This window comes from Onychostruthus taczanowskii, unplaced genomic scaffold (assembly GCF_017590055.1).
Source record: "Onychostruthus taczanowskii isolate IOZ18803 unplaced genomic scaffold, ASM1759005v1 scaffold116, whole genome shotgun sequence".
In the NCBI taxonomy this organism is placed as follows: Eukaryota; Metazoa; Chordata; class Aves; order Passeriformes; family Passeridae; genus Onychostruthus; species Onychostruthus taczanowskii.
In genome coordinates this window covers 207,819-230,268 of record NW_024498294.1, presented here as the reverse complement: position 1 = coordinate 230,268, position 22,450 = coordinate 207,819, and the positions used below count along the sequence as shown (strand labels likewise).

General features: G+C 42.9%; 1 protein-coding gene across 5 annotated transcripts in view; it reads right to left on the bottom strand.

The window, feature by feature from the left end:
* The window catches only part of RAF1 (Raf-1 proto-oncogene, serine/threonine kinase), a 63,063-nt gene that overhangs the window by 1,723 nt on the left and 38,890 nt on the right, over positions 1-22,450 (bottom strand). For 2 of the 5 annotated variants that reach the window (XM_041427539.1, XM_041427538.1), the window contains exons 3-18: positions 18,006-18,221; positions 17,177-17,289; positions 16,076-16,178; positions 14,373-14,530; positions 13,354-13,452; positions 11,775-11,928; positions 10,274-10,333; positions 8,515-8,542; positions 8,297-8,424; positions 7,156-7,273; positions 5,765-5,849; positions 4,720-4,896; positions 3,700-3,746; positions 2,227-2,345; positions 874-1,005; positions 249-383 (exon numbers count right to left, since the gene is read on the bottom strand). In XM_041427539.1, the coding sequence (XP_041283473.1) occupies positions 249-383; positions 874-1,005; positions 2,227-2,345; positions 3,700-3,746; positions 4,720-4,896; positions 5,765-5,849; positions 7,156-7,273; positions 8,297-8,424; positions 8,515-8,542; positions 10,274-10,333; positions 11,775-11,928; positions 13,354-13,452; positions 14,373-14,530; positions 16,076-16,178; positions 17,177-17,289; positions 18,006-18,212 (1,863 nt within the window). In that variant the 5' untranslated portion in view covers positions 18,213-18,221. The remainder of the gene's footprint in view (positions 1-248; positions 384-873; positions 1,006-2,226; positions 2,346-3,699; positions 3,747-4,719; positions 4,897-5,764; positions 5,850-7,155; positions 7,274-8,296; positions 8,425-8,514; positions 8,543-10,273; positions 10,334-11,774; positions 11,929-13,353; positions 13,453-14,372; positions 14,531-16,075; positions 16,179-17,176; positions 17,290-18,005; positions 18,222-22,450) is intronic. The other 3 variants (XM_041427540.1, XM_041427541.1, XM_041427542.1) reach the window with 3 other exon arrangements.

Genomic DNA, 22,450 nt, shown 5'->3' with positions numbered 1-22,450 from the left:
GGCAGGTCAGGGGTTGAAAGCCTGCTCTGCTGTCAGCCCAGCACAGCCTCAGCCCCACAACTGCAGGTTGTGCTCCACGGCCTCAAAGTGCCAGTCCAAGCACAGCACGAACTGCCAAGAGCTGCGTTAGCAGTGAAACAGGGCACAGGCTGCACCTCCTATTAACCACAATTTCCATCTGAGCAGACTCTTGTTGTGCTAATGGCTCTTCACGAAGCCCCCAGGCCCTGTCAGGACACCCCACTCACCTGTGGGAACAGAGGTCGTTCTTCCCGAACTTTCTTCAAACAATCTGCTACCAGCCTCTTCATGGCCTTGGGGCAGTTCTTGTACAGCTTGCTGAGGTCTGGGGAAGCATAGCCCCTGCCAACCATGAAAATGATCTGCAAAACACCCACCCGCAGCACAAAAAGCAGGTTACACAAGGGGCCTCACGCTGGGCAGCTGTAGTGCCCCCAGGGTGATGAAACCCAGTCCCACAGGGCACAGCACAGCTTGGGAAAGACCAAACACAAATATTCAATACTCCAAGGTTGGACAGTAGTTACTGGGGTTTTTCTCTTAGTAAAAAGCACCAAATCCCATCTTCCTGATGTAGCAGCAGAATATTTAACACCAAAATGGGAATTTTCCGTAACTGCAAATGTAAAAACCAATATTTTACTGTGCAGCAAAAGCTATAACCTGGGAATAAATTAACAGGGCACTTCAAGTGTTTATGAACAAGGAATTTTTTCCTTTGAGTACCTGCACTGTCAGTTACACATTTACTGCTGAATCCAAGCAGGCTGTCAACACCACTGCAGCTAGTTTGCATTTGTATTTACCCTGCATTTCGGGAGGCCAAGGGGATGTGCTCCCAGGGTTCCTCACCTGATCTCTGTTGTTGATGTGGGAGTAGGGCAGCTCTCCTGTCATCAGCTCATACAGCACTATTCCATAGGAGTAGACATCTGACTGGAAGCTGAAGGGGTTGCTGTCCTGCATCCGGATCACCTCGGGGGCCTGCCAGGGGAAAGGAACTATGAACAAAGCAGAAAGCACAAGAGGAGAGAAAGGATTTGGGAAGCAGAGACAGCGAGCTCAGCTGAAATGAGTGAGCAAAGGGCACCCTCAAAGCTCTGAGGAGTTTACCTAAGGCTCTGGAGAAGTTCAGGCAGGGCTACTCCACATCTTATCAAAAATACCAATACAGTTCAGAGCACACAAAATACCAATGCTTTACTGAACAAGCATTTTGCCATTACAAAAAAATACTAGTATTTGGATTTGCAACATTTACTGACTCCTGTTGCATCTCACACAGAACTGAGCCTGAGTTTCACCATCAGTTCTTAAACTGGTATCAAGGTTAAAAGGGAAAAATACAAGATTCTAATCTCTTGTAAATTGATACCAAAACATGGTCAGGAAATGTGAAAGCCAAACACAAAACAACACATATCAAACAGATCAGGGAAGAAATGCAGGAACATTTTAACATATTTGCAAATTATGAAATTTCTTAAAATAAACCCTGCCAGATGACTGAAAAAACAAGGTGTGAACCACCAGAGGAACTTTCCCAATGGCTAAGATTTTTTTTCTCCCTCCTAAAGAATTCCCTCAGAATTATTAAGCAAAGCACTAAAGTACAACAGCATAAAAACCACAATAAGGGATCACAGGAGCTTCCAAGGAAACAGAAACAACCTCCCCTCCTGTGACAGCTCAGCAAAGATGGGCTATAAATGAATAAAATAAACACAGTTTTTTAAAAAAGCCTGCAGTGAGCAAATATGCAGGGTTTTTTTTCCCCAAGGTCTGTTTCACGTACACAAATACATTGCATGCCACTGGGTAAATTAGTTTTAAATCCTTTTATGGAAAGTTTTTAAAAACTTGGCTTTTTGTATAATTTTTCTACAGAAAAGAACATTTCTGCTTCTGGAACTGTTTCAGGTGATGTTTGTATTTCACAGAGCACAAAACAGTCTTAGCCAAGCATCCTGATATTTTTAATACACATTCCCAGATATACTGGCAGCCCTAAATATTTAAAATAACTCACAAGCCCCAGTGGAGAGTCCATGGGTGCCCGGTGCCTACTTTGCACAATTAATCCCTCCAGCACTTCCATTTTAACTTGTCCTACAGCTGGAACAAAACTCCACCCAGGACTGACAGAGCTGAGTGTTCAGGACAGTGCTGAGGGGAGTATTTCAGAGCAGGGAATGTCATGCTCACCATCCACAGGATGGAGCCCGTGGGCTGCTCCACCTGCTGGGATCCACTCCACCTGGATTTTACAGTTGCCAGACCAAAGTCTCCTATTTTCACTGTGAGGCCTTCATGAAGAAATATATCTGTAGGCTTGTTAAAGAAACTGCACAAAATGGAGTCAACAGTTCTGTGTTTTCTGACCTGACTAGCAAGTGCTGCTTGTTTTACTGAAGCCTGCTGTGAGCCCTGTGTGAAACAAAGGAAAGGGATTTCAAACTAACATTTAACACTAAACCAGAGCAGATGTTCCAGCAGCATTTGTAGATTTATCTTTATGGTGAGCTAGGACAGAAGTCAACAGTTCATTACCATCCATGGCTGCAGCTCCTTAAATAACTGGTGTTCACAAGTCAGAAAAGCACGGAAAAAACAATTACAAGGAGAAGTAAGTATCAAAAGTATCAAGGAGGTACAAGTACAAAAGTACTTTTAAGTATCAAAATAAAATCTACTTCCATAAAGTTCTCTGGCAGATCTCCTGAGGTTTAACTATGATTTTAACTGGAAATACAGCCACACTATTTAAAATTATCTCCTTCATGCATCTGTTACTGATCCCAGCACCTTCTTTGCTGGGGTTATTTTAAGAAGCTATCATTTAATGATTTCACTTAGGAATGCTGCAAGTTCAAAAAGATAATTCAGAAATATAAACATGACTGACTCTTTCTCATTTGTAGGTCAGCAGCAGAGCTAACTTATTTCACAAAAATGATCATCATTACTAGGAGTCACAAATTTCTGGCCTCCTATACAGTAAAACAATTGGGGTGGTTTTTGTTTAACTGAAAATGGAATCCACTGACACTCTGGAACTACTGAACTTGGCAGATGTTTTTTATGATGACATTTGCCAAAACATCCTGGTCACATTTGATGGAAGGAAGTTCCAATTCCCATCTCCAAGGATGTTCTGGTAATTTCAACAGCAGGCATTTCAAAGGTGAAAGAAATTTTCCCTCCAGATGTGTTACTGAATATATATTTTTGCATGAAATATAATGGTAAAAGGCTGCCTTTTCCTGAGTTTAAAGAAGATTTTTGGCTTCATTACTGCCCGCTATATGAGGAGTTCTAAATATATTAAGAATACACAAGAGACAGAAACAAACCCATGTGTGCACACAGATGAACAGGCAGATGAACACACACCTCCCAGCAATGAGGAGAGCAGGATTTGGGTACCAGAGGACTGAATAAACCCCATTTCAGTAAAATAAGAGACTCCTAGAGCACAACTGTTGCACCTCTTTATCCCAAGAGTGGTAAACAAGCACAGATGTTCTGTGGAAGTCCTTGCTAGCTCATCAGCAGGGATTGCCCATTAATAGTTATACATATATTTTAAATAGCTGTTGCAACCCCCACAGAAAGCAAGCTCCACATTACCAAGAAATCCCTCCCTGCCTGCAGAGAATGAAGACTCAGGAAGGATACTATTGGATTTCATGTCTCTGTGGATGATGTTCTTTGCATGTAAATAGCTGTGAAGGGAAAAGCACAAGAGCCATTAGCAGGGCTGCTCACAACCAGCATTTTCATTCCCCCCAGACAGTTTATTACACACCCAACCCCTTCTGGCTTTCCATGAGTCTACTTTGGGAACAAAGAAATGGAGCTGTGATCAGTGCAGTGAAGAGATGCCAGGAAGGAGTGGCACAAGTTCCATGAACCCTGGAAAAGTGGGGCTGTCCTCACAGGCATGAGCTCTGTACCCTGTGCTGGAGCTGACTGTTCCAAAGTGTCCCATTTAAACACACCCAGCTCCTCAGTCTGACTGTTCCAAAGTGCCCGATTTAAACTGACTCAGCTGCGGCAGCAGCAGCTGCTCCTCTGTTCCAAAGTGCCCCATTTAAACGTGCCCAGCTCCTCAGTCTGACTGTTCCAAAGTGTCCCATTTAAACACACCCAGCTCCTCAGTCTGACTGTTCCAAAGTGCCCCATTTAAACGTGCCCAGCTCCTCAGTCTGACTGTTCCAAAGTGCCCCATTTAAACGTGCCCAGCTCCTCAGTCTGACTGTTCCAAAGTGTCCCATTTAAACACACCCAGCTCCTCAGTCTGACTGTTCCAAAGTGCCCCATTTAAACACACCCAGCTCCTCAGTCTGACTGCAAACCTGGGCCTGAGCTACAATGAATGAGCTGTGGCAGCAGCAGCTGCTCCTGTGCTCCCAGAATCAGAACCAGGCTGAAAGCAGAGAGCTGGAAATGCTTCCAAAAACATCTGGGTGAGTCCTGGGGAACAGAGCACCAGGCCTCATCCCACAGGCCATCAATCAGTGTGTGTCAAACACTGCACTGTTACAGTAACACAGGGGAGGAAAAGCCCCTTCATTCTGAATTTACAACAGCATTTCATCTGCTGCACTACAGCAAGAACTCAGGCTGGAGGAGCAGATAAAATAGAGAAAATATAAGAGGGGGGAAGGGAGGAAGGGGGAAAGAAAGGGCACTCACTCCATGCCCTGCGCGGTCTGGCGGGCGATGTCGATGAGCTGGAACATCTGGAACTTGGTCTCCTGCACGTGCAGGTGCTTGTAGAGGCTGCTGCCCTCACACCACTGGGTGACAATGGCCAGGTTGTCCTTGGTCATGTAGCCCATGAAGAGCAGGATGTTCACGTGCCGGGTCTTCCTAACAGAGGAGCACCAAGAGAAATCAGTGGCTGCACCAAAAATGCTTCCCAGGGCTGCTCAAAATGCACTCCTGGCTGAAGGCATTTCATCTTTGCAATCCCAGGTCAATGTGGGACTGAAGTTTGGGGTTACAAATAATTAAAATGTACCACAGTTGTCATTTTCTGGTTTTCAGCTGGTCTTTTGCTTTTTAGTTACAATATTTCCTTTTAGTTATTAACCTTTTAGTTAGAATACTTCCTTTCAGTAATCAACATTTAAGAAAAGGATGTCTGAAAATTCAAATGGTTTGACATCAACAAGCAACAGTCACACTTGCAAGTGGTGTTAGAAGCTACTGGAATGACAAAAATCACCCTGGAAGCTGGGAAAAAGTGCCAGCTTTAGGTGGAAGACTGAATCCCAAGAGAAACCAAAGGATAGCTATAAACCCTAAAAGAATTATCAGATAAGGAGATGGTTTTTAATGTATCTACTTGGTTCATTTTCAGGAGTAACATCACAGGCACTAAAAAACCTCAGGTTACACTGATCAGTGCATGTGTTTAAGGAAAAAAAATATTAAGCTGCAATTTGAAGAGGAACTTCAAAATTCAACACTTGAAGAGTTCAAGTGTTGTCTGGTGGTGAGGATTAGGGCAGAATTTATTAATCCCCACCTTCACTGCCCAGTGTGGTCTGAACAACGTGGGTGTTAAGAGACCACAACAAATTCTCTGAACTTGGACTGTCTTTTTTATTCTTCTCTGGAAATCTGCTTTTTGTGCCTGTCACACACAGAATGTTGGCCAGAAGGCTCCAGGGAGGGCTGGAAGGCAAATGCAGCACCTGGAATATCAGAATTCAGCAGTGGAACACCAACTCACCTCAGGACAGCCACTTCATTCCTGAAAGCCTGGAACTGTTCTGGGGTTGGGTCAACAACCTTTAGGATCTTCACTGCTACATCCCCTGGAAATACAATTACCACAAAAGTTACTAAAATGCAGCTTTCCTATCCTCTTCAAAGTAACGTTAATAAACAATGTAATTAAAATTCCTCAGCTGCACACAGCACACCTCTACTAAAGGGTCAAGATTTTCCTGCAGACAAATTTCTGTGGCATCAAGAAATTAACTGAGCTGAATTTCAGTCTAATGGAAAAAGCCATTCATTAATTATTCCCACACCTCCCTTCTATTTTTAAGGGCTATGTTGGGCTAGAAGCCTTTTTGCAGGACATACGTACACACCTTTGTGGTTTTATTATCAAATTTAAATACTGAAGTGTTTATATATAAACTTCATTTGAGCACATTAGAAATCCCAACAGCTCTCCTTCATGCAGAATTTCATTAATTATTTAATTCTTGAAGAGGTGTCAATGTTCTATTAAAATAAATCATAATATGAATTTAGTTTTTATTACAAAATCTTACTGAACTAATTTTTCCTCTTGATTTCTGTGTCCCGTTTAATTTCCACAATGAAAATCAGAACCTGCTCATTACTTTTAGTGTAACAATAGTGCTGCCCTTGCTGCTGACAGCATCTGGGCTTTGAGACATGCAAGTATTTACTCATTAAAAATAGAGGGCAGCAGCTAAGTTTCCAGGTTTGTTTTGTCAGGTTGTTTTTTTTTTCTGACAATAGAGCCTGGAGGGGTTTCTGTGTGTTTCTCTTCAAAATCACAAGTCATGAAATTGGAAACAAATTCTGCAGCTTTGCAGTGTGCCTGTTTTCAAAATATTACCATTACCTACAGATCAAACTCTCAAATTAATCTTTTTTCCATTGAAAAAATTCCCCAATTTATGCTGATTTCCTTTCCATCCCACCTTGAAATGAAGCATGCTAATTAAACCATAAAGGTTTTAAAAGAAGCTAAATATAATTGAACAGCAGGCTGTGGAATTTCCCAGCTAACAGAAAATAAACCCTTTTCAGAAAGCAAGCTGGTGTGGAACATGGGAGTGAAGAGATCAGTGGGGTGAAAATGGAGATGCAGTTGTGAGATTCAGGTTTTGATATCTGTGCTTTGCTTTAATCCCAGTGCTGCTCCTACACAGCAGTTCCTGTTTCTGCCTGTGCCTTTGGTGAAAGATGAGCCCCCAGCACCCCCAAATCCATTCTCCCTGTGCCTTTGGTGAAGGATGAGCCCCCAGCAGCAATAAATCCATTTTCCCTTTGGAGGCAGACCTTGGAGGGAAAAGATGTGCACCCAGCACTCCAAGACCCATTTCCCCTGGGTTGCTGTCCCTCCAGACCAAGACTCACCGTGCCACTTGCCCTTGTAAACTGTCCCAAAAGAGCCTGAGCCTATCCTGGTGGAGAGCATCACTTCACTGGCTTCTATTTCCCAGTAATAACTGGAGTCTCTCTGCCCACGAGGCCTCTGGAACAACAATTCACAGGGATTTCATTTTTAATCACCTGTATTACACACACACAAACAAAAAGTAAATAACTTCCTTTACACAAGTTCAAGTTGACCTGAAACCTTGAGGGGTTTGTCCTGCAGTTTGGATTTTTGTTTTTCTCCTCAGTTTGGGAGGGTGGTGGAGGTTTTCAGCAAAAAACCGAAACAAAAAATCACCCCATTTTCTTGGATGTCTTGAACTGTTTATCATGAAGGTCTGCACTAGAAAACTAAACCCTAATCTGAGATTCTAAAAGGAACATATATTTTATGATCAATTATTTAAAAACATCTGAAATCTTTAAGAAAGTCATTTCTTCAAAAGCACAATGCTAAAATTCTGTAAATTTAAAATTTACATATTTAAATGGCATAAGCCAAACAGATGAGAGCAAAAGTCTCAAATGCTTAACTGAGGAAAAACTGAATGCCACTGAGCAACTGTGTTTTCCTTGTGAAAGCTTAGAAGCCTTCAAAAATTTCAAGATATTATCAATTATTATTCTAGCTCTTCTTTCTTTCCCCTCACCCCTAAGTTTAAAACCAAACCTTTGAGGGAAAAGTTGCATTTTGTAAAATCTGTTTTTCCCTGAGACATTTGACTGTCCAATGGAAATGAAGGCACTGTCAATATCCACTTTGTATGGAAACAACACAGTTCAAACAGAGCTAATAAAGCCAATTTTAAATGTATTAAAACTGGATCAAAAGGATGCAACCTCTAAAGATTTAAAAAGTAATCCTTGGACCTGCACTGACAATGTCACACCACTGCTTGAAATTAATTTAACACCCAGAACACTTTGTTCTGAGTATTTATAACCCAAGGCAACAGTGCCATCATTCCCAAATTAATTACAATAAATTGCTCCTGTATACACAATGCAGAGCAATCCAAGATTACCTGCATCTTTCAGTGCAGAAATTCATCCCAACACACCACTCCTCCCAGCACAGTGTAACTAATTTTTTAATTAAAACAAACATCACCATACTTACAATTTTGTTTTTTTCTTGTGTGTTAGATCCAGGGGCTCTCTCTCTTTGGGCTGGGACTGGGGTTTTAGGCTGAGACCAGCCAGTTGGGCTCATATTGTTAGGACTTCCAGACAGAGCAGAGGGTGAGGCTTTAAGACAGAAATGCAAGAAAACAACTGATGAGCAAGAAAACAACCAAATCAAACCATATTAGAAAATATTTAATTTTTAACTCATACCTGATTCACTATGGCTTCGAATTGCATCCTGCAACACAGAAAATGGATAATGAAGTTAATAAAGGAACAAGGAACACACCAAGGAACAAGCAGGGCTGCTGTGGCAATTGCTGGGCCAGTTTTAGTGCAATACAGTACTGGCCAGCAGCTCCAGGATTGGGGATCTGCTCATCACACCAATCCTGCAGGAAACCCATGCAATTGTGAGTTCTGACAACAGGGAAGAGATTCACAGCATATTGAAAGGACTGCTACCAAAAAGGAAAGAGAAAAAAGGGCACAAAACAAGAAGAACCAGCAGCAACACTGTCTGCATTCCCCCTGCACTTCATGCTCATGTTCCAGGTGTGGACAGAGCTCCTGGGATGGCCTCTGCCCCAGGGGACAACTCCCAAACAGCTTCTGAGTTAAAGCAAGACTTTTAAACCCCCCCAAATATTCCACTCAACATCCAGTGTGAAATAACTGTACATACTACTTCAACCCCCAAAAAAGGCTACACAAGTGCCCCTACACAAACCCCTCTCCTTTTCCAAGCATATTCCCACAGGGAATTTGGCATTTGAGCAGTGTTTTCCCACAGGTCACCAGGACAGTGCCACAAGTGTCACCTCATGCCACGGGCACAACACAACTCTACAGCCATGCACAAGAGAGAACTAAGCTCTGACAAACAGCACTGCACAGCTTCTCACCTGCCTTTTGCATTATCCCAAAGTACAAACAGGAAAGGGAAAATATCCAGGGACTGTGTGAGTACAAAGCAAGAACATGCACTACAGAGAGGTTAAACACTGTCAAAGTTAACAAAAGTCAATGCAAATTCTCTAGCTAATTAGTAGAATAATAAATGTAAGATTTCATAGGAGGACAGAACAAGCCCACATTGCACTCCACAGTTTCAAAGTATTATCCTTAGCAAAGATTCAGCTATGAAATACATTGTTTAGGTAATTAGTTGCATTCATCCAGGCTGGACTAAGTACAGCATTCTTGCAGATTGCCACTGCTCCACACCTGAGTGGATTAAAATCTGCATGAACAACCAATGAAGAACTCCTCAATTTCCTAATTTTGTTCAATTTAAGGATAATAACCTTTCAGAACCTGAATAACAAGTGACTGGTTTTGTACATCAGCCTGAGAATGTAACTGCTTTCAAGGAAGCTGGCAAAGGATGACTAAGGAATTCAAATTGTTTCTCATACTTATTTATGTGGAGTTCTTAGTTTGAAAAAGTATTTTTGAGCTTTAATCCTGATGTGAATATTTGTTTATTTGCTTCTGAATTCAACAGCAAACAAACCAAACCCCCTGTTCTTACAACACAAGTAACACCATCCCCAGTGCTGTAGTCTGTCAACTTTACTTTCATGGGAAATAAAAGCAGTACAAGTTGTTCTTAATCTCAGAGCTTTGGATGGGCAAAGTCAATAAAAACCATTTCAAGAGGGAAAAAGCCATAAATGGATGTGTTTTGAGAAGGTTTTGCTTTAAAGGCTGTGAGATCCCATGCATTCTAACCCAAGCCTATTCACATTCAGAGGAGGATGAATTCAGCCAGATAAACTGAACGTGAAGCTCGTTATCAATTTGCCTCTTCCAATTAACAGCCTCAATATTTGAGTATAAACATGCTGGAAAGATTCTCATCAGATCAGGTCCAGATTAAACACTTCAGGTGGACACTGCCATGGCTTACAAGTTACAGCAATCCTGTTAATCACAAGAAAACAAAAGGCACCAAGGAAATACCTACTCTTCCCCTCAAACAAAAGCGTCTGCACCAGGAGCTGGGAGAAGCATTCAGGCTGTTATTCTAGGCCAACACAGTAAGAGATAAAAGAAAAGAACAGAGGAAGTATAAAAAAATATTTCTAAAAATTAAATGTTAGGCTAAACGAAAGAAAAAGTAACCTAGTTTGAGTGATAAATTATTATTAAGTGCAGTAAAATTTTCAAGTATTCCTGCTCAAACCCAGAGTTCACTAGGATCTGTCCTTGGGTAAATCACTTTTTTATGATGGTTTTTCTACTGCTGTACTAGAAAGTCTCTGCTACTTTCTTTCTGCATTGCTTTGGGGCCTTTTAAAAGCCTTTAGGACATAACTACTAGTTTTATGGTAATGTGAAGATCCAGAATAGAAAGTGTTTCTGGCTTTACTGCCCTGCATAAAAAAATAAAGCAAGCAATGTCTCCTTAAAGACTCATCACTCTACCAGGTCAATAATTCAGATTTTCTTGAGTGCTTCTTTGTGGTTTGTGCCATCAGAGATGGTAGCCCAGCCTGTGAATCAGCAAAAAGGGCTGGGAGCCAAAGAACCCAAAGAGAAAGGGAGGACACCTTCCCCCACAAACCCAGCTGACACAAAGCCTCTGACCAAAAATGCTTCCTGGGGCTGCAGGGCACTCTTGTTCTGCTGCCAAGGTCCAGAGGAACTCTCTAGCTCCCTTCAGAGGATCTTCACGTTTCACTCAAGTCCATAAATCACCAGCTGAAGATGCAGGTGAGCTCAGTGGTGAAAGGCATCTGCTTGGCCTCCAGAGTTTTAGAACTATTCCAGAGGCAAAAGCAACAAACAGAGCTTGCTCTCTCTCCCAAGCCCTGCAGTTCAGCACCTTCCTCTGCCAGTCTTTCAAGCATGGCACTTTGTTAAGGTTACCACAAAACAAAATTAAAGAAACCCAACCACTTCAGGCCTGATTTCCAAGCGTTGTCCCTCACTGACAGTCTAAGGTAGGAAAATACAAGAAAATGGTGCTTGAAGGCAAGAACAGCAGAAATAGTCCCAGATCTGGCTTCAGCCCACAGGCCCAGAACTGTCATTAATTCCATACAGGTGTAACACAAAACAGATCCCCAGGAAGCTTTGACCTGAGCATTCCAAGTCCAAGAACTACACCCAGACTTAGGGCACCTTTAGTCTGACTGAAAATTAATACCAGCCTCCCCACAAACCCAGACTTTTAAATTTGGAAGAACATTTTTAGACATGTCTAAAAAGCATTTCTTCACAAAACCGAGCTTAACTATTAGGCATCTTTATACACCCCTAAAATTTACCAATTACTCCAGCAAAGTTGATAGACTGCAAGAATTAATTCTTAAGTAACTATGCAAATGTGTCTCCTGAACTCGTCACCATCAGGCAGCTGAGGCAAACAGTGAGCAGAGGAGAGAGGGCAGGAGGAAAAGCAGCCAGTGCCTGTGGCTGGGCAGTGGCAGGGGCAGCTGAGCCCTGCTCTGTGCCCGCGTTACCTCGATGATGCGGCTGTCCACAGGCATGGTGGTGCTGACCATGTGCACGTTCGGGGTGGACGTGGAGCGCTGCCTTTGGGACAGAGAGCCCTCAGAGGAAGGGTTGGATGGGTTGAAAGTGAAGGCATGAGGTGTAGAATACCTGTGCTGGGAGCTGAGAAGGAAAGAGAGACAAAGGGAGAGTTGTGGTTATTTTTTTTCCCCTCTGGCAAGTGAAAAACACTGTTCAATGTAACCTGTCCAAAAGCAATACACACACAATTCCAAGCAGAGGAAAAGCTGGGATTTACACATCAACTAAACTACTTGGTCAGCTGAAGCAGTCCCAGTTTAATTTAAGAAATAAATTTGAAAAACTTGAAGATCTTGTCAGCTCACATATTTAATTAGTGTGTTTAGCTGTTTTTGATGTTAGGAATTATGCCACAGTTCACCTCAATCCCCATCAAATCACATTTAATACACTGACAAAATACTGGCTCTGAGAGATGAATTCAGGACTGTGAAACTAAACAAACTGCTCATTTCAAGCCTGTTAAATGCACAGCTTAAGAGCTAAGCCCTGAATTTGTAAAGCTTTGCAAGACTGTTCAGTGGTTTGCACAGAACAGCCAGCAAGGAAGTCATGAAACCCAACACCAGTCAAAAGGAGGCCAAGACTACAATCCAGCTCAACAAAGAGTTACAAACTACAGCTAAGGCCACTCAGACCATAAGGATCCCAAAACACAAATGTATCTCAACTGAAATGGGCCAGCCTTCACAAAACCCTTCAAAAGATCTATAAAGTTAATAAGTCATTGTTCAACAACACTGGAAGTAAGAGTAAGATGGCAAAGATCAATTCCTGATGCAGTTCCCATTAAAATAAAGAAATAAAGAGATAGAACCATTTACAAGTCAGCTACGTGCTCTGTGCCTCATTCCTGACCAGACTGCTCAAATGGGTGCAGAAAAAACAAAAGCTGGCCTGCTCTCTTCAGCCTCTAGAATTTCAAGGGAAAGAATACAGGCACGTGTTAGGGTCAGGGGACAGGCCCCTTGGAAAGGGACACAAGTTTCATTTCAGCACTTAAAGCTATAGGAATGTTCTCTTTAGGTATCAGAATTTTCTTTAAGAGGAGCATATTTTCAGTTCCCACTGTTCTCTCCTTACACTCCCATCTCTCATCATCGTATCAGACCATTATTTTAGTTATGGATGTGAATCATCCACCACGAGACACAAACTCTCGATGCACACTACCTGATCAGATAAAATTAATTCACAAAAATACCAAAAAGGGAGCCTTGGATTTTCTAGGCAGAAAAACAAAGGTCTCCAAAAAGCCATTAATACTCTACCATAAAATTTTAAGGCTCAAAAATTGAAACTGAAATCTGAAATCAACGCTTTGGCGGATCTAAGAACAAGAAAGAGTTGTCAGTGATGAAGTGGTGTTGCTGCCTTGCACATTCATCCCACCTTCTATCAGATTGCTTTGCTCTGGAGGAGCTGGGGGTCTCTGACTGCTTTGGATTGATTATTTTGACAGAAGTGTATTTCCCAAAAGAGAAATGACAGGAAATACAAGCTTACCTAACAGGTATCCGGGAGACAGACTCCCGCATCCGTCTCATTGTCAAGGGAGGTAGTGCAGGGACACCACTGTCACTGATATTTGAATTTGGGAACAATCTGAAATATCAACAAAAACAATTACAACTTCAACTGCTACACTACCTCCTGTACAATGCTTTTGAAAGCTGAAATTTTAAAGGGCTGTTTCTTTGCAGTATGATTAACTTCATGAACACATTCCTATCTTTACATCCTGTTTTTCCTGTGCACAACTAAAATCTCTGCCTTCAGACTCCCAAAGAAAAGTTCCACGTGTTCTTTCCAAACTTGAGACAAAATCTTTTTACATGAGACTTCAGATTTTCCTGAAAGGGTACCTGACACAATTAAGCTCTATTAAAGCCAGGTAGCACCAAGTGGCACAAGTCATCCTGCACTCTTAGTATGAGAAAATGCAGAACCACGTGACCAAGTTTAGTTATAAAAAATTACAACCACTAAGACACATAAAAACAATTACAGCCTTTAACACTTTTGCATAAAAGGAATTCTAACACAACAAATTTCAACTTTTTGTTACTGGTATTAGGCAAGTATTATCCTCCATCTGTTTTCTCACCATTCACCATCTTCACCAGTGTCAGAAGCTGAGGTGTAGAACAGGTGAACACTAAAGTTTCCAACAGCTAAAATCCAACTGAGTCATGGCCTGGTTGATTCCTAACGTGTTGTGTGAGAAGAATTGCTGTCCCCCTGCTCAGAGAGCACTGGAGCAACTGCCTGGTCATTCAAGGTGTTTGTTTGCTTGTCCCAGAACATTATAATCCAGAGCAAGAACAAACTGCAGTTGATGTGCACGGCCTTTTCCCCTGGGAACAGACACTCATTGCTGGCTGTTTCATGAGCTCAATCCACAATTCAGCACACTGGTCACAGGGACTGCCTTCCCAACAACCCAAAAGGATCTCTGTGATCAGAGACACAAAACCAGCTGTCAGCCAGAATTGCTGCTGCCATTAGAAAGGAGCAGTCCTTACAAGAGCTGCCTGATGTTGCTCCAGTCCACACACATGGTTGGCACCTTGGTGCTGCAGTGCTCGTGGAATTTGTAGCCACACGTCTGACAGCGAAAGCCATTGAGCAGGAACTTCTGGCAGATGTCACAGAAGGCAAGCTTCAGAAATGTCTTCCGAGCCTGGAAAACACAGCCAGTGATTAATCCCAGCTAATTAACTCTTCATGAATTGAGATTTGGATCTTCAGAGCCCGACAGAAATAACCATGCTAAAATGCTGTCAGAGCCCCCAGGCTGCTACTGAGCTTAAAACCACACTCAAATATTCTATCACAGATTTCCAGTTTGGTTGGAAACCTGCAAAGTTTAGAAACACTCAAGAAAACAAACAAAAAAGGAAAAAAAAAAGGACAAGTGTTCTGTCAAATGCAAAAGCAAATTTTTGCTCAGCAAGGTGACAGAGCTGTGTGAGCCAAGAGCTGGGGGTTTTGTTTGTTTTCAGTAGCACCAAAGAGATGAAAGAGGATCAGACTGGAAGACCCACCTCATTCTTTTATTAGCCAAAACTCTTGGGATTTATGACTAACCAATATCCTTTGCATGAGAAATATATTTCTTAGTAATCAAAACAATAGAAGGCATCTGTACTTCTTTAAATGGCAGCCTACTTTCGTTTTTTTTAAAGCTTCTGAAGTACAAAAAAATATTAAAATGAACCAAGGGGTTTCTTCTTCCAGAGCCTACTGGAAGGGAAGGCTCCAAATTTCAGCTTCTTCCAGACCTGGAGGAAAATATTCATTTTCTGCTGACCAACTGCAGGTGACATTTTCTGTAGTTTTTTTTAAATGTAATGTAGAAGCAAAGTGACTTTCAGGTTTTGTAAATCAATCCTAACCTTTCTAATGGATGTAAATGACAATGCTTTAGGATTTAGGATTACCACAATGTATTTCTAGAACAAAACAAGAAAAAAGCTAAAATATGGGAACAGAGTTCCTTTCCCAGGGAGAAGACAATAATGCAAGGTAAAACTGTTAGAGTTGGGCATTATCTCTTTGTAAAAAAAATAATTTTTAAAAATTAAAAAACCCACCAAGTGCAAAACCACCTTCTACTTATTTGTTTTGTGTGGAATAAATAATCCATTTTTGAGAAGGAACTACAAAGTAAAGCCTTTCATTCCCCCATAGAACACTCTTGTCAGATAACAAGGCAGCATTAGCTCACAAAATAATGTCATGACCTGCAGAATTAACAGCACCTCTGAATATCCAGTACAAATAATAAGTATTAGACAATCAGTCCAATAAAGCTGCTGAACTTATCCAACCTCTTTTGACTGATGAGCTAGAGACTGCAAATGTAAATTTTCTCCCTTTTCTGGACTTTAAAGACATGGGTATCCTACCAGTTACAGACACATGTATTTATGTCAAATAAAAATGGCACGCATCAGACCTGTAAAGAACATGCACAATGTGAGCTTTTGCCAGTCTGTGACACGGGGGGATCACCAGGGTAATAAACACAATTCTGGCATTTCACTGCAAATTGATATTTAGGGAATGCAATTTGTGGGGAACGGGGTGAAGGAATCAACCACAACTTCTGAAAATCCCTGTGTCCAGAACGCCAAAAGCTGTCTAATGCCCAAAACATCCTTTGGTCAAATCTGTGGTTCAACAGATAAAATTCTCAGAAGAATACAGAGCAGGAAAAGCTTACAAAATTGTGTGTGGTGAGTGGGACATGGTCGAGGAAGTCCACTCGCAGCTCCTCTCCAATCAGGGAGGCAGCATCTGTGTTCCAATCCAAACGCACTTTCTTTCTGGAACAGAAAATGGGGACAACAGACTCACTCTGGGGATGTCTGGCCTCATCAACAATTATGTCTGGTGAGTTTTCTTGAGTAAACTGAAACCAAATACACAAAACAAGCATGGCTAACCTCTTAGAGCGAGCTAGATAGATCTCAGTGTCTTTCACTCAAAAAATCAGAATATATTGCAAGTCACCTCTTCTGCTAATTTTTAACATGTTATTTCTTTATAAAATATTTGACATAAAGCTGACCTGGAAGCCTTAATGGAGTCACAGAAATACCCTTATAAATGTAACAGAAATTATGAGTGACACCCTCAGTGACACAAAAGCCATTATCAGGTGCTTGGGCAGGGACTGGTGACCCCAGAATGGCCTCAGCTGTTCTGAGATGTAACCCCACAACTGCCTGAGGCTGCAGGGGGCTTTAAGGCCAAGCCTGAGGAGGTGTGAAGTTATGTGCATTAACTCCATGAGATACCTTCACTCCTCAGCTTGTAAAACAATCAATTGGTATTTAATAGCAGCATCCCCAGTCCCGCAAATAAATAAGGAATATCTGAAGTGAGACTGAAATCCAAACACTGGGAAGCTGTAGAGGAATGCAGAGCCTTCAAACCGAGCACAAAGAACTGTTCAGGGAAGTGGGCTAAGAACCACTGACACCGAATTTACCAACTACAAAGGCAGCTCAGAAATGCACCTCAAAGATGAAGGAAGGCATCACTTCATCTAGAGCATGGCAAAACCCTCACTAAGGGGCTGTAAGCACTCGAGTGAATCTCTCCATTTTAATTCTTTTCAATATTTAGCTTTAAAACAAGACTGAAATTGCCAATACACAGGAAGCTGACACAGTTACCCTAGAAGACAGCAAAAAAAGCAACATAAAGTGTTCACAACCAAACTGCTTTAAAAGAAATTAACCAGAGGGGAAGAAAACATTACTTGGGCTATTCCAAACCCAAGATTTTTACACTCTCTGGGAGGAAGTTTCACTCTTACCCTTTCGGTTCAGCCAGAAGTCGAAAAACAGCGCAGCACTCTGGCTGCAGACCCCTGACCTTCAGTGCCTTCATGAGACAGTCATGCAAGGTCATCCCATTCCGCACGTTCACCTGCCACCAAAGGGAAAAACCAACACAACATTTTCACACTGCAGCACGATTTCTTCAAGCTTTCCAAGAGTGGAAGACTGTTTTCTTATTTTAAGAAATTCCATGAGAACTGCACAAAGTGCACTCTTGCAAAGGACATTCCGAAGCCATTTTATAACTTCTCAGTTTCTTACAATGACTGAGTTTCTATGAAACAGGATTTTACACAAGTAGGCAGCCTACAGAAGCAATATAAATGCAGTCAAATGGAGCTACCTCAAGTACAGAAAAAGGCTTAATTTAGATTTCAGGAAACTTTGGGTAAGACTATTATTAGGTACACTAAGCTCCAAGAAACTGAACAGAAGTGTTCCCTCAACAAGTTTCACTTCAGCTTTAACCCCCACACTTCACTGTGGGCATCCAAGCAAGGAAAATGACAGGAGTGTCATGCAGGCATCATTGTTTAGGTCAGCCAACAATGACTTTTCATGTGGAATATGCTCATGTTTTTTAGAAAATTCACAGCATTGAGGCAGAGCAATAGAGCTTCTCAAAATACAGATACAGCACATGTTTAAAATAAAACACATCCTCTAAAACCAACCAACTGCTGACCATCACTCAATCCCAGTAAGACCCTTTTGAAGGAGGGCATTTCTGGTGCCAGATCCACACCCCAGTGGCAGCAGTAGGAGCAGGACAGCATTTGTGAGCTGCAGGCAGCACAGACTCACCACAGTGCGCTGCTTGTTGGGCAGGAAGACGCGGATGGTGTTGCTGGTTTTGGACGTATCCGAGATTTTACCGTCGTCGGACGCCCGGCGCTGGTACCCAAACTGCTGCACGATGGTGGGGGAGATGCAGTTGGGGCCATCAAAGACAGAATCCTTCAGCCCAAACCCATTACTGATGGTCTTCCAAGCTCCCTGGATGTGCTCCATTGGTGCGGCCTAAGGAAGATAGGGAGAGTCAGGGAAATGGCCACGGCCCTCCCTCTGGGGGCTGCTGTCTCCTCCTCACACAGCAAACCTCAGCCTTTCCTGGAAGCATCTGAAGCTGCCCTGCCTTGGGAGGTGATCAAGCCGCATGTGCAGGGTACAGCTCAGCCACAGCTGCACAACCAGCATGGCTCCTGAAAGCATTTCACTTTCCACACACAATCAGAGCAGGAATAGATGTGTAACTCCTCCCACTGCACCTCAGGGGCACAGAGCACTTCCCCGGCAGGGTAATCTACATAATTAGTGCCTGAGGGAAGGTGGTCAGACTATAGAATCAGAGAATAGCCTGGACTGGAAGGGACCCACACAATCACCCAGCCCAGCCCTGCACAGACACCCCAACAATCCCACCCTGGGCACCCCTGGGAGTGTTCCTGGAGCTCTGGCAGCCTCGGGGCTGTGCCCATTCCCTGGGCAGCCTGGGCAGTGCCCAGCAGCCTCTGGGGTAGAACCTTCCCCCGAGCTCCAGCCTGACCCTCCCTGGTCACCAGAATAAAGAGCTCTGTAGGAGGCCAGCACAGCAGTCCTGAAAACCAGATATGCCACACAAGCATTAGCCCAGACTATTAAGAAAAGAGACTCAACAGGAGTTACAATAAAAAGAATTAATTAAGCAATCTATTTTTATCACTGATTTTGAGGCTTTAGTTATCTGTGGGGTTTTTTAATACTAATACAGTTTACATTGTGTGCAACAGCAAAAAAATTTTCTCAACCCTCACACCCACTATGCTCAGTTATACTTCAGCACAAATAAACCTGGGACAACTGGGATTGTTCAGCCTGGCAAAGAGAAGGCTCCAGGGTGACCCAGCTGAAACCCTCCAGTACCTGAAGGGAGCCAACAAGAAAATGGAGAGGGATTATTCACAATTAACAGGATACAGGGAATGGCTTCAAACTGACAAGGAGTAGGTTTAGATGGGATATTGGGAAATATCACCCCTGTGAGGTGGGCAGGCCCTGGCACAGGGTGCCCAGAGCAGCTGTGGCTGCCCCTGGATCCCTGGCAGTGCCCAAGGCCAGGTTGGACACTGGGGCTTGGAGCAGCCTGGGACAGTGGAAGGTGTCCCTGGATGAGCTTTGAGGTCCCTTCCAACCCAAATCATTTTATGATTTTACAAACATCTTCCAGTGCAAGGACACCAACAACCTCCTCCCCTGCACACTTCCAAACCAGCACACATTTCTGCACACACAAAGAAAAAGGTATCACTGGATTTTTTCCACAGCTACCCCAACTGCAACGCACCTTGAACCCCAAATTATACTCAAGCATCCTCTTCAAAATTAGGCAAAACCAAAGCCAGTACTGAAATCAAACAACCTGATTCAGAACACCCAACACTGACTGAACACCTGTCAGCAGCTGCTCAAGTCTCATTTCATGTGTGGTCCTGCACCTCCTCTGTTGCAAATTATTTGAACCCTCCAATACATTTCCTCATGTTTATGTCAGAGAAAAGCCAACAGTGTTTGTTTCAGTTGAAGAGTTAAAACAATGAAATTCTTGGATAAAGACCTCCACTAACGTTAATTGTCCATTCTGGGGTGCCCACAAGGATAAGCTGAATTTCAGTGTTTTCCTTCACAGCTCTGAAAAACCACAGCAGATTTACAAGTACCTTTGGTCCAGACCTCAAGCCAGATCTGACCAGCAGCCAGAAAGGAAATGTAACAACAAAGTTCCAGAGAAAGGTTTGGTTTAGGTGAAGTCATTACCACCACATGCAAAGCCCAGAGCAGCAGAACCCTCAGCCTCAAAGGGAACTTTGAGTTCCTGAATATCTCCTTCACTGACAAGGCACACACTGCCAACACAGCCTCACCTTCCCTCCTGCCAATCCCTGGCACTCCTCAATCCATCAGCTCTGCAGGTCCAGTTGTCCAAAGGTTCAAAATGTTTAAATGTCAGTAAGATTTAAACTCCATGCCATCTAACAGGATTGAGATACTTGATTTTTTTAATTTTTAAATCCATGGCACATAAATGACAAGAGTTTTGTATCTGATGTAAAAAGGGAATAAGGAATAGGAAGACACTGAGACATTCTGAAAAATGAGAGATAAAATTGAGGAATACTACCAAGTTCACCACACATAAGCATCTACAACACCTCACAATTCCTAGGCACCAGAAAGGTGAAAAACAAGTTATGTTCAGTTACAACACCCACATAATGCACATGGCTGAAAGAGTAACTACTGAGATGGCAGCAATAAAAACTGAGATAAACTTAGATAAGAGGGGAGTGATGAAACCCAGAGAGCTTCTCTTAACTTATCCCCTATGGGAAAATCCCTTGTTTCCCCCTTCCAGGTAACAGATGAGACTAAACAAAACGAGGAGCTCAACTTGATTTTTCTGCTGAGCTGAGCTAAGGAATAGCAGGACAGCCATCAAAACCTCCTTGTCCCTGCTGACAGAAGTTGACAACACCCCAACATTACAGCCCTCATATTTAATATTTTGATATGCTGCCAACATTTCCTGGAAAATTCCAGAGAAAGCAGGAAATGACAAAGAATTCAAACTTGCATTTTGACAAAAGATAAGCTTCGTACCCAAAAAGTGACTTCCCTGCTCTCGGGGTGTTCTCTCCCCCAAACCCTGCACACTGAGGCTCAGCCTACCAGGGAAGATCACAGCAATGTATTTTAAGGTTCTTGCACACACAGAAAAACACAGACAGCAACTGCTCTCAGCCTTCTGTAGATCCAAATGTCAGTTCTATCTTTAATTAGGCATTTGCATCCTTCTCTCCCAGGATCTTTGCCTCAGGAAGTGCTGGACAGTCTCAGAACTGGCCATGTCTGGCGCAGTCCTCCCTCCCAGCAGCGCCCTGCTCTCTCTTGCCATCTCTGGGGTTTTGCCATCTCTTTTGGCTGAGGATTCAGTCCCTGGCAGGCTGGATTTGCTCACAGGTGTTGAGTTCTTTCCCTAGGAAATGGATGTACCACACACACCATCCTCAGCTCTCCTCCCGAACCTCAGGGCTCTGGGTGCTGCTCGGGCACTCGGGGAGGAACCAGCACCGAAGGCACAAGATGAGAACAGAGGTCACACCTGGCCTGGAGCTGGCAAAAACCTGCCAAGTGCCTGAGGGTGCAGGGGCAGGGGAGAAGAAAGGGAAGTTTAACAGATCTTCACAGTCTCCTGGGGAGAGACAGGGAATCCCTGCTGGAAAGTTGCTAAACCTGCTCTGGCATCCACTGTACAAGGGCTGGCAGCTGGAAAGGTGGAGCTTGTTGAAGAAACCCAAACTGTCCTGCTGCTGACTCTTGCAGCTATTCAGAGCCAGCCCTCTGAGGGTGCCAGAGGTTCCAAGGCCCCATAAACACCTCTTGACCCGGGCCATGAACAGTCTGGTTGAAAACACACAAATTCTGGCAGAGCATGGGCAGCCAGGTTCACTTCTCAAGCCTTATTCCAGATTTTTAACATGGAAGAACAGTCAGAAAAGCTGCTACTTAGGAGGTGATTTCTAAATTTCTTACACTTTTCTTCTGCCCTCCAGTGCAAAGAAAGCTAGCTTCAAATATCAATTATGTACAAATATATAAATATTTGTATGAATCTATAAATAATATTTATTTTGTATAAATCTATACAAAACCATCCCCTTGGAACTGCAGCAGCTCACTGCATGCGCAGGTAGGAGAGAAGAGCATTAACATGGCACCTAAGTGACCAGCTTAGGGCTGACAGAAATAGCATTTAATGACACAGCCTAACCCTGCACATCCACACACCATGTCTGCCTCACTCAGAACCCTGAATGGGCACAACAGCAGAACACAAAGCAGGGAGAACACCTCTGGCCACAGGTCTGAGTCCACCTGAACAGGTAATTCATGTGCAGAGCACAGCCCACCCTGCAGGGTCCTGTAACCTGGGCCCTGGCAGCAGTTTTATTCACCTTGGGTATTTTGTTCCAAGCAGTAATCCATTAAAGGCATTTTTACACACTACACTCAGCATCCCCAACATCCACACCAATTCACTCCAGTGAAAACATGTATGAAACTGTTCTAAAGATAAATTTAATTTAAAATAAAGGAGAAAAGATTTTACAATGATGCCTTCATAACTATATTCTTCTTAGGTTTGTCTCTTCCAGAAAAAAATTGCTTTTCTCTCTTTAAATTAATTACAAGCATATTTCTGAAACATAATC